The sequence below is a fragment of the Myotis daubentonii genome, chromosome 14 (genome assembly GCF_963259705.1).
Source record: "Myotis daubentonii chromosome 14, mMyoDau2.1, whole genome shotgun sequence".
Lineage (NCBI taxonomy): Eukaryota > Metazoa > Chordata > Mammalia > Chiroptera > Vespertilionidae > Myotis > Myotis daubentonii.
In genome coordinates, this window is record NC_081853.1 from 52,411,602 (window position 1) to 52,424,394 (window position 12,793).

A 12,793-nucleotide genomic window follows, 5' to 3' on the forward strand; every position below is an offset into this window, starting at 1 on the left:
AGAAGGAGGTTTCTCTGAAAGTAGGGAAACAACAGAAATACTGCCTGAAAGATACAATGGCGAGGCATTATGTGGTTGCCTAAAATGTGTCCTGCTGCACAACAAAGATGGTTGATGGTTCAGGAGGGGATGGGAAAAGGGTAAGCAGCAGGAGTCAACGGCTCTGAGTCAGGGATCAAGCATTTTGGAAAGGAGCAAACATAGGCAAGGAGTGACTGAAATCCATACCAAATCCATACAATTCTGGGAAAACCCGAGTGGAGTCCTAGCAACCCTGTTATATTTGCACTGTGGCTCAGCCTCTTGCTAGGTTTGCACTGGTTCTCTGGAAGCTGGGCTCAATAGAACCATATGACATTTTCCAGATACGGAACCACTTCCCACCTCATGGTCAAAAAGGACTGCGGTCCCCTGCATTTCTGTGCTTCCTTCTACTTTCCTTCCCTCACCTCCACAAATATAGCAGGGCCGACAGAAAGGAGACACATCTCACCTCTGTCCAGCCCTATTCCAACTCCTCACCATTGTCCTCAATGCCCTCTCCCCCATTTCTCCCTCCACTGTCACCAAGCTTCTGTCAACAGCTGTCAAGAGTTCTGCCAACAGCTTGGGACTATTCCAATCCCTTGCAGTGGTCAGCAAACTGCGGCTCGCGAGCCACACGCGGCTCTTTGGCCCCTTGAGTGTGGGTCTTCCTAAGCCTTAGGAGTACCCTAATTAAGTTAATAACAATGTACCTACCTATATAGTTTAAGTTTAAAAAATTTGGCTCTCAAAAGAAATTTCAATCATTGTACTGTTGATATTTGGCTCTGTTGACTAATGAGTTTGCTGACCACTGCCTTATAGTAATCCTGTGCAGAGTTTGAAAGGACAGCTACATTTTAAAGATGTTTTATAAGTGATGAAAGGTAGCTAAGGGTTTATTTATTTTGTAATAAGTGATTTTTAGAAATGAGAAAACAGAACTTAGAATGGGTTAGACGGCTGGTTCAATGTCCCACAGCTAGTTAGTGGAAAAGCCAAGGCAGGATTCTAGCACCTGCTGACTCCAACTACAATTCCTAAAATAATTAGGGATCAATGGAGTCATAAAGGAATAAGGTTATAAAGGAATAAGACAACATAGTGGTGTTTAAAAGCAATAGCTACAGCCCTAGCCAGTTTGGCTCAGTGGATAGTGTCGACCTGTGGACTGAAGGGCCCCAGGTTCAATTCCCATCAAAGGCACATGCCGGGAGTTGTGGGCTCGATCCCAAGTAGGGGGTGTGCAGTAGGCAGCTAATCAATGATTCTCTCTTATCATTGATGTTAGTTGGTCCGACGGTTGTGGGTTATTGTTAAGCTGATTAACATTATCATTGATGTTTCTCTCTCTCTCTTTCCCTTCCTCTCTGAAATCAATAAAAATATTTTTTAAAAAATAAATAAAAGCAATAGCTACGTATTCTTTTGCACTACTGAGAGGTGGGGGCCTGTGTCCCTTCCCTTGAATCTGGACAAGCTTGTGACTGCTTTGATCAATAGAAGGAGTTGGAAATGGTGCTAGGTCAAAAAAGGCCTGCCTGGTTCTCTTGGGATGCTCACTCTGGGGAAAGTCAGCCTCCATAGAAGAGCACCAAGCACCCTGAGACTGCCATGCTACAAAGGCCACATGTGGTGCTCTGGGCAACAGCCCCAGCTGAGCTCCCAGCCAACAGCCAACATCAACCCTCAGCCATGTATGTGCAATCCTGGACATCTAGCCAGTGGTACCCTTAGAAGATTCCAGCCCCCAATTTTCAAGTGACCCCTCTGCATGCATGTCTTCCCAGCTGAGGCTCCAGATGCCATGGATCAGAGAAGCCACACCCATTGTTGCCCTGCCTGAATTCCTGACCTGCAGAACCTATGAGTACAATAAAATGGTTGTTGGAAGACAATCTGTTTTGGGGGTGATTTGTTATGCAGCAGTAACCGGAACAGACACATACAACCTGTGCATCTGTTTAAGTAATAAATTTCATATGACTTCCTCTAACAGCTTTTCAGGTTTCCCTTTACAGACCATGAGAAGGTGCCAGTTTTGGAGGATGTGCTTAGAGAAAGCAAAGCTTCCCCCTCCTCTTTCACACTCCTCGCTCCAGCCAGATCTGCTTTCCGGAAAGAAGTGAACAGGCTATGTTTTCCACTCCAGAGCCACATTAACTCCTCTGAACTTACGTTCCTCTTCTATAAAATGAGAGCCAGCGAGAAATTCTCACTTCATGGGTTTGATGGGTGATCCAGGAAAGTGAAGGTGTAAACCTGCTCTGGGAACTCGTCAGCACGCTCCAAGGATTCTCACTACGGCTACCTGCTGCCTTTCCCCCTGCCCGCTCCACAGTCCCTCCCTTGCCTTGCTGCCCAGTAGATATGGCCTGACTCTGCTGAAATAATTTTCCCAGCCCGAGCCATTAGCTCTACAGAGCCCACACAGCTGTCATCCTTCCCCCTCTAGTTTGCACCTTTCCAATAAAAGCATTGCCTCTTTTGATTACAGGAGAATTCTCCACTCTAATTGACTTCCATGCATTAAAGTTTTACTGAGATGATCTCAGAGGCTCCCAGGGGACAGGAGAAGTGCCTAGCATTGCCGCCCTTAGGGCTCTCGTTCTAGTGGAGAATTTCTAAAACTGCTCTAAATTTTGGCAAGGCACCTTCTGGGGGATATAGAGTATCTCAATGCAAGAGAAGCACTCAATTTCTCTCTCACCCTAAGCACGAGAGGGTGAGGGCAGCTGGGTCCCAGGCTCCCTGCTATATCTCACTGCCCTCTGCCACAGGGGACAGAACAGGTCACAGACTTGGAGATCCGGGTACCTGCATTCCTGCCCCAACTCTGTTCATGCAGACACACACAAAGTGAGAAGTGTGGTGCCTGCCCTCCATTGCAATATCCAACATTACGTGGTGTAATCAGCACTGAAAGAGGTAAATTAGAGGAGGAGAGGAGCTGGGATTAGGGATAATCAAGCAAGGTTTCCTACTAGAAAAGAAACAAGTATTAGGCCTTTGAGAACAGTCATAATAGTAAACACTTATATCCCGCTTGCTTTGTGCCGAATCCTGCCCGAGGCCCTTCATGGACTTGAAGGCATTCATTCCTCACAACTCTTCGAGGCAGATTCTACTTTAATTCCCTTGAACAGATGAGAAAATCATGGCATGAAAAGGCTGAGTAACTCCACTGAAAAAAGCTGAGTAACAGAGCTAGTAAATGATAGAGCAAGGGTGGGGAGCCAGAAAGTCTGACTCGCAGTCTGTGTTCTTTGTCACTCACTGTGTGGCCTTCCAATGAGAGGAAATGAGGAGGAAGAGCAAGGCCTTCGAAGCAGGAGACACAAACATGCAGAGATGGGATTCTGCTCTCTGCTTGGTGGTCAATCATGTCTTTCCTCTATCTGCCAGGTGAGGGGGAAAAAGAAATCATGCATATGGTTTTATATGCTTAAAACATTTCTAAAATGACAGGCTCAAAAATGTTATCAGTAATTACCTCTTAGAAATGGAAATGAGGACGAGTGGAAGGAAGGGAGGGAAGCTCTTATTTTTACGCTCTCCAAATGTTAGAAAAATTTGCCTTGAATTACTTGTAGAATACCATATTGTGAAACATGAACAAAGGAAAGACTCGCCTCCCCACACCCCCACCACGGTTCCCCTAAGGGAAACAGCTGTCAAGAGGGGAAGCTGACCAGTCAGAGACAGTCCTTGGGCTCCAGAAGCGTGCAGAGACGATGCGCCTCTGCATCCTGTCTTCTGCCCAGAGGGAGCTGGGACCTGCCCTCTGGCCAGTCAAAGGGCCCATCCTTCAGGCTCATGATGCCAGGCTGGTCGCCTACCTCTCTTTTCTCTTCTCTGAGCTTACCCAGCTTTCCACTCACCACCACGTGTTTGCAACGATCACAAAAAGAGAACCACAGAACCATGTCTTGAAATTTTGAAAAATTGAGAACTTACAAAAATTGTGAAATTCCATATAAACATCTGGATTTCTTAGTTCTTTTGACCAAACTGAAAGATGTGGGCAATTCCACGTGTGCATTCTTACCAGGCACCTTGGAAGCTGAGTTGAGGTTGCCCCTTTTGACAGGACACACACTCTGCTTGCCTCCATCTTTGCCTTTGCCGCGCCCCATTAAGGTCAATGCCATTTATACTGCTTCTGTGCTGTTGCTTTTCTTACAAGTGGCGGGCTTCCTTGGCTACATCCCCTGCTAGGTCCTGGTAAGTAGCTGAACCTGCAGTCTGTGGTTTAGACTGCAAATAAGCCCCAGTGGTCTCACAATTCTGTTCGTTCCAAGATCCTTGAGTGCAGGAACAAAGTTCAACACATCCTTTGCATTCCACACCTCCTCTATGGGTAAAGCTTTTCACTGACGGCCTGATAAATTGATCTGTCATGGTTCAGTCACAGAGTAAAGACTTGGATTTCAATCTATCCAGGACTGGCTGAGGCCAAATCCTCCTCGCAGCTGAACGCTCAATCCTCCTCAAGACTGCCCTGTGCTTTTATGCCTCAAAACACTGATAGGCAGGACACTGCTCTCCCCCAGGCTTATAGTTTTGCTAAATATAACTGCTGACTTCTGCTATCTGTCTTTACAGACAATCTGCATACCTCTGACTGATCTATCTTCCCCTCTTGACAGTCAACTTCCCATTACATCTTTCTCCTGCTCATGCATATTATATGAATAACTTGTGTATCAACAAAAGGGGAAATCCCTTTACCTTCTACCTGATTCATTTTAAATAGTAAAAATACCCTTAAAGTCACTGTGTCATGTAAAAACTCTTTCACACCTTTCATCTCACTTAATCCTTACAGCAACCCCACCAGAGTGGTGCAGTCACTGTTTTAGAGATTTGGAAACCAATGCACAGATAGGTTAGGTGACTTGCCAAGCATCACACAGCCCATGTAGGACCTGACTCTAATCCAGTGACTTTTAAGGACAGGTAGAGTTGACTGATTCTCAGGACCAGTGATTATGCTGCACTTGGCCCGCTCAGTCCCAGAAAAGGGTTGCAATGACAAGGGGAAAGAAAAATTCATCTCCCAAGGCACTTTTCTGCCTTAGATAAACTGTGACTGTGTTTGTTTGGGGTGATGTAACTCCTGAGTGCTTGGGGATCCACGTGTCTGGCCATGAGAGCAGAAGAAATATTTCTAAAGGACTTTGTGAGGGGCAACAGACCCCAGACATGGGACACTCCTAGGAGTCTTACTCATTGAAGAATTCAGAACCAAGACTACAAGAATCAGCAAAGGGAGCCCGACCAAAAGTGCATCTCAAGCCGAAACCGGCTTGGCTCAGTGGATAGAGCATCGGCCTGCGATCTGAAGGGTCCCAGGTTCGATTCCGGTCAAGGGCATGTACCTTGGTTTTGGGCACATCCCCAGTAGGAGATGTGCAGGAGGCAGCTGATTGGTGTTTCTCTCTCATCGATGTTTCTGACTCTCTATCTCGCTCCCTTTCTCTCTGTGAAAAATCAATAAAATATATTTTAAAAAAAAAAAAAGTGCATCTCAAATGTCACTTAAAGGCACTGAACCAAAACTGTGTCTCACCTTTCTCAGCCAGGTCATGTCTCAAAGTTATGCTGACTGTTTTAACCAGTTCAGCCTGCTATAACAAATACCATAGACTAAGTAGCTTAAATAACAATCTATTTCTTACAGTTCTAGAGGCTGGGAAATCCAAGATCAAGGTCATTTCTTACCGTTCTAGAGGCTGGTGAGAGTCTCCAGTGTCTGGTGAGAGCCCACTTCCTATTATGCAGACAGCCACCTTCTTGCCGAAGAGAGAGAAGTGGGGGCAGTAGGGGTGGGGAGATAAAGCTCTCTGGTCTTTTCTTATAAGGGCATTAATACCATCATGAGGGTTTCACCAAATTACCTCCCACCTCCTAATACCATCATTGTGGTGGTGGTTAGGGCTTCAACACACTAATTTGGAGGTAGAGAGACAAACATTCAGTCCGTAAAGCTGACCTTGGATTCCTTTTCCTCTCTCTAGAATTATTAGCATCCAAATAAATACTTTTATACTAAACAGGAGAGGAATTAATTTCACTAAAATAATCAAGTCATGCATTGATCATAAAACCAGGGCAATAGAAGCTTTTAGTCACTAAATGAGATTTCATAAAATTAAAGGGAAACACTCTAAGTCCAGAAGACATAGAGGTCTGAAAAAAATCTATATAATCAAAGAAAGAAAACCTCAAGTGTCAACACCTCTCAGAACACTATTAATCTTAAATTAATAAGATTCAACAGGTAAATGTGGGGATGAAATATGTTTGAAAAGTCAAAATGTCCTCCAGGACCACAGCAGGAATAACAGGAGCCGTTGCACCCTTGTTGGCAACACATGTAGTGGAGAGCAGGTGGATAAAGGGCAGATACACAGAGAAAACAGTCAAAGAGCAGAGCGCAGCAGCACCCAGATAGCATTATCCAGAGTAGGGGGTGCCTAGCAGATAGGATATTTTAATCAACTTGGAAAGTCTGACCTTTTCAAGAATGGGTGCATCCGGCTGTCAAGCTCCATGACATCAGCCATCAGTTATCCAATTAGATCCCTTTGTAGGAGTCCCAGACTTCATGGTTAGGTGGCTTCCAGGTGACAGTTTTCCTAAAGGTGGACTCTAGAAGCTGCCATACGGACCTAGTTCTCTTGGCAATTTTGTTGTTCATTATCAATGAATAAATCAACATAAGCCTGGCATGGGCTTTCAACATGAGACCTTACCTTTGAGAAAATTAAAGCCCTTAGAAGATAATTTCCCCAGAATCCCACAGTTACATCTACCCACCTGTTGGCATCTGCATTCATAGTCACTGCCTTCTGTCCTACAGCAAGTTGCAAAGATGGCCACAAATTCTTCCCCTCCCAGAACTCATGTCCCATTGCAATGTAATTATGCAGCTTCTCCCATTAGGAGGTGGAATCTATTTCTCTAACTCTTGAATATGGGCTTGGCCTTATGACTTGCTTTGGCCTGTAGGACATTAGAAAATGTGATGCAAATGAAGGCTTCAGAAATATTTGCACATTATGTTTTGCCTTCCCTTGCTAAGCTTGGAAATCAGAGACCACCATGTGAACAAGTTCAAGCTAGCCTTCAGCAGACAAGAGGCCATGTGGGAAACAAAGAGGCACCCCAGTTGGCAGCCAGATAATTGCCAGATATATGAAAGGCACATGAGTGCCAATCAGATGATCTGAGATCATTCAACTTCCAGCCAATCCACCAGCTGACCACAGCAAGCCCAGGAAAGATTAGTCAAGACAACCCACATAAGAACCAACCATCCCGCTAAGCCACTAAGTTTTGGGATGATCTGTTATGCCACAAAAGCTAACCATACACCCTTCTTTACTTTGACTGGACTCTCCATGGTCCTGTCTAGAGCCAGCCCCTTCACATGCATACATGTCTCATCCCCTCTTGTAGCTTTAGAAACACCTTTTCATCATTTCTCCCTTTTTCTCTTCTGCAACAAAAATGTTTCCCACTTTAATGAACCATTTCTATCTACCAGGTTGCAAACATGCTGTCATTTGCTCATGTTAAAAAAACAAAATAGAAAAACTTTCTTCTGACTCCACATCCCTGCCAGTTTCTGCCCTAATTCTTTACTTCTCTTTGCAGCAAAAGAGTTGTCTATTCTTACTTTCTCCCATTCCTTTCCTCCTGTTTTCTCTGAACCCATTCAAATGAGGCTTTTGCCTCCACCCCTGTAACAAAACTTCTCAGGTTAAGTCACCAGTGAAGTCCAAGTTATTACACCCAATGACTATTTCCCAGTCCACATCTTTGATAACTTAGCTGCAGAAGACACAGCTGATCATTCTCTCCTTTCATATACACCTTTTTTCATGTACACACCACACTCTTCTAGTTCCCTTCCCACCTCTCTGGCAGCTCCTACTCAGTCTTCATTTCTGTGTCCTATTCTCCCCAAGACCTGACCATGTTAGTGCCCTGAGACTCCATCCTGGGAGAATCATCCCTTACTCCTCTTTCTTTCATATCACATATCCAATGCATCAAGGTAAATGTTGGGTCTACCTTCAAAGACAATCAGTCTTAACATTTCCTTTGCTTCCACCTAGGGGTAAGTGACCACCCATTCCCACCTCAGTTATTGAAATGGTCTCCTAGCTGATCTTCTGCTTCCACCTTTGCCACCCAATTTATAAAATAAATACATTAAATGTCTATATAGGGATGGGAAGGGAAGGATTTTCATAATCCCCTTCCCAAGAAAGAGAAATTATTTGCTTTAACAACCTCCTCCCATAAACGAGGGAGTTTCACTGTGATTACTATGAACTTCCCACTTTCCTAAGAGTTGGTTCACTTTAGACATCTTTTATTTACATGTATTGCTTTTTGAGAAACGTGGCTGCAATGCTAAGGAGAGGAAGAACAGCCAGTTACATCAGCAGCTGGGTTTCTCACAAAGCCCAGAGAGCAGTTTCTGTGAGCCAGCCCAGCCTTTCCATGATTCAAGTCTGGGACAAGCAGATGCAGCTCTCATGAGGAAACCTCACTCCTCTTGTGGGAAGGAGCTGGGCCAATGATCTGGAGCCAGGGTTGCAATCGCTGCTAACGAAAAACACAGCATGTTCAAAATGTTTTCATGCCTAGTGGGCCCTATATGCTCTTCTAGAGTGCAATTAAGGAGTTCTTTATAAAAAAGCTTTTTGATAATTGGTCCTGGGAAAAGGTCACTTTAAGTGAATCTATTTAAATGGGAAGCAAGAGCTTATAGTAAATAGTGGGAATTAGGGGGGATGAGAATTGGGGCTTTATCTTTAAAAGAATTAAAAATTATCACAGTGAATTTCTTTTATATTTAACCACATTTTTATTATAACTACAACTGTGAACTCATTTTTAGATCACAACAGTGAATCAAGACATGTTTTGGGAATGCTTTTTTCTGGAAAAAAAAATTGTAAGATAGCAAAATATGACACTTGTCACTTCTCATTTGACCTTCACAGAAAGGTTGTAAAGAAAGGAAATTTTGCAAAATAGTCAAAGGCTTTATCTCTTTTCCCCAGGACCATTTAATGTTTTGAATTTCTGATCATCCCTTTCTGAAGCCTCCAGTATGTCATCATCTATGCTGATTCTCTTTCTCTCAGTTGTAACCAAACTCTGCCAAACCTTCATTTCTTGGAGATTTCCTAATAATTATTGAATCAGTCCTCCACCATCACTTTCATTACCTTAGTAAAATCCCACATCTTTTGCAAGATTGGCAAATTCACTTTGCAACTGGTTGGCATAGTAATCACAGTGAAACATCTGACAGTAATGTTGGGGGAAGATGGATGCCGGTGTTAAGCCAGAGGGAGGTGTGAAGGGGGGACTAACTTTATAAGAATTAGTTACTAAGCATTTCAGGATGGGTGACCTTCATTTTGGGGATTCCTATAGTAAGTACTTTGATAATGAGGCTCCCCTGTGCTCACGAACAGGAGCTAGCACTGCAGTTTCTGGGTAAAAGGATTATCCCGGGAGAAGTGTGAGTGGTCCATCCCTGCTAAAGGTGGTCACCTGCAACCTATGTGATGCTGGCTGAGAACCGAAAGGTCCATCCAGGCTGTGGTTTCCAGACCCTGTGTGTTTAAGCCTTAAGGCTGTGTTCAACACCTAAAGCTTAAGTACTGAAAAACAAACAAAGAACAAAACCCCACAAATATTTGCTTCGTGACTACTGCCATCTGCTGAGGTTAAGCTTCAGTTCTGATTTTACTGTCCACATTACAACCAACAGCAATGGGGGCGTTGCAGTTTCTGACTTGGGTAGGTTTTTCCGTTTATAACCAGCCTCTTCCAATCACACCTGAGTTTATGTTAATGGGGTGATTTTTGGAAAGTCCCTAGAATAGATAGTCTCAGGGTGGGGGATGGTTGACAGGGAGTACCAACCATGTGATTAGAGGGTTGGGACTTTCAGCCCCACCCTCTGACCTCTGGAGTCATCACTAAAGGCCAAAGATTTAACCAATCACGACTCCATAATGAAGCCTCCACAAAAAGCCAAAGGACAGAGTTCAGAAAGCATCCAGGTTGTCACCGACCGGAGGTGCTAGGAAGATAGTGTACCTGGACAGGGCATGGGAGCTCCACACCCCTTCCCCCATACCTTGTCCTATGCATCTTTTCCACCTGGCTGTTCTTTATAATTGCATGCTTTATAATAAACCACTAAATCCTCATCTCGTGCAGTAGGAAGTCAACAGATGATTACTAACTCTGAAAAAGAAGATAGAGAAATAATCATGTCATTTAGAGATATGGAATGAAATAAATCATAAAAGCCTGAGAAAGTAAGTGGAAGTGGTAGCCTCTGGGGAGGGGGAAATGGAGAAGAGGGGACTGGTGTTTCCCAGGAAGTCCATAGAGCTATCTGACTTTAATAATGTATAATTTTAAGATAAAAACTGAAAAAATAAAAAATATAATACAAATAGAAATTCTAGTATTTTTTTCTTGACCTCAATTTTTTTAAGTTTTTTAAAAATATATTCTTTTATTGATTTCAGAGAGAGAGAGAGAGAGAGAGAGAGAGAAACATCAAAGAGAGAGAATCATTGATTGGCTGCCTCCTGCACACCCCCTACTGGGGATGGAGCCCACAACCCAGGCATGTGCCCTGACTGGGAATCAATCTGTGACTTCATGGTTCATAGGTCAACCCTCAACCACTGTGCCACACTAGCGGGCTTGACCTCAACTTTGAAAACATTGCCCTGGCAGGTCTGGCTTAGTTGGTTGAGTGTCCTCCCATGCACAGAGAGGTTGCCAGTTCAATTGCCGGTCAGGGCACATGCCTGGGTTTGGGATCCCCAGTAGGGAGCATGCAGGAGGCAGGTAACTGATCAACATTTCTCTCTCTCCCTCTAAAATCAATTTTTTAAAGTTTTATTTCATAAAAGAGAGAGAGAGGGCAGTTTAGTCTTTTGAGTAAGAGACCACAATCACAGTACATTTGGGATTTCAAATTTTTATTTAAGAAGCGGAAAATTCTCAATCTGGGGAAGAGGCATAAAAGAATCATAAAGCAGGGTTGCTGAGAAGGGATACATGTGGCTTGAAGAAAAACCACTGTTCATTTGAGAATCACTAATATTTATAAGAAACAGAGAAGATAGAGTCAAGAGGATGGTTTGTGGTTCTAGGTCTGCCACTTACTCATCTAACAAAGCACTTGGTTTCAATTTCCTGTTGAATAAGAGGGCTGCACTTGATGGTCACCAAGATTACAATTAAGTCTGAAAATTATGTTATGTTCTCCCAATACTATTCTGAATAGCAAAAACAGGTCAGACTGATCTAGACAAGGTAACTCTTTTATCTTTAAAATAAAAATAAGAACATTTTAGAAAAAAATATTTGGTCTTTGAGATTTACAAATTAAATAATACATAATTCTATTTGTTGAATAAAATTAGTATACTGGCTATGGCTTCTTTACATGCAAATGCCATGATGTTTTTATTTGGGCTCCCTGCCACCAGCTTCCCGGCTTCATAAATTCTATTTAAGATGCTGTTTTCTCTTCCTGATCTCTATGTGGCTTAGAAAAAGGAAGTATGCTTAAGTAATAAGTGATGATCCTCATCTCTTACTTTTGCTTATGTTCATTTCTATGGTTTTTACTGCAATTATGTTTCTTTACTAAGGATGGCTAAAAATGTATCTGCAGTAAGAGCTTATAAATGCAAAGGTAAATGCTTGATTAGCTGCAATTAGAGACCCGTGAAAATAAATACCAGGTGACAATTTGCACTGATCATCAAAGAGCACTAATGGAGGTGAGAGGGAGCAACCTTTTCTTTTAAAAAATAACCAGATAACAGAAAGTTCTCAATAATGTCACCACTTAGAGAAAACCACCTTTGATAGACTGCATCATTAACAGTGTCTTCCAATTCTCCTTTTCTTGGCAGGTATCGCAAAAGTCGCTATATCTGAGACATGTTCCAAGGCTTAGCACACATACAAACTCACATACACCAACTCTGTATGTGCCATAACTAGACTATGAAGGAAACCCGGTCCCTGCCAGAAATGAGGCAGAAAGGAACAAGGAGAAGGAAGTTCCCTGGCTTCCTCTCTTTTTCTCCAATCCCCCAGGAGTGCCTCCCACTGGCTGAACCTGCCGGAGGCCAGCTGACATGGGGGTCTGGAAAAGGAAGCTTGCAGGGGGCAAGCCCCAGGCAATCATAGAAGGGACAGGGCGAGGCATAAAGCACAGGCTCAGCTCAGTCCACCCTTCGTTCTCATCCTCCAACCCATACCTCACGCTCACAGAGTCGCTCTGTGCTTCTACCTGCCTGACATTCAGGGCTCCAGTATAACTGACTTACCACCAGGTGTCTGGCTTTTCCCTCAAGGGAATGATGTCACAGAAGGGGCTAAGCATTGGCCTTTGCTGTTGGCATATTGTACACTAAACAGTGGCAATAGCCAGAACAATCTTAGTGACAAAAAGTCTATGCCTGGCATAAATTCCTAATGTCATGGCCACTTTATACATTCAGTGAGCAACTGTGTGGCTGAAAAAAGATACCCAACTTAGATCCACAGGACGGTCACCTTGAGAGATCAAATCTAAAGGGCAATTGTACATGTGCCCCAGAGAACCTGCGCTCGTTATCCACAGCAGAAAGCCCGCTCCTGTATGCCTCCTGGATGCGGCTGTCCTCCTTCCTGTCTCCCTGTCCCTGCTTTTTCT

General features: G+C 43.6%; 1 protein-coding gene across 1 annotated transcript in view; it reads right to left on the minus strand.

Annotated features, from left to right (window-relative positions):
* The window catches only part of SCN11A (sodium voltage-gated channel alpha subunit 11), a 90,244-nt gene extending 86,821 nt beyond the window's left edge, over positions 1-3,423 (minus strand). The window contains exon 1 of the mRNA XM_059664435.1: positions 3,302-3,423. Within this exon, the coding sequence (XP_059520418.1) occupies positions 3,302-3,369 (68 nt within the window). The 5' untranslated portion in view covers positions 3,370-3,423. The remainder of the gene's footprint in view (positions 1-3,301) is intronic.
* Positions 3,424-12,793: the final 9,370 nt, after the last annotated feature.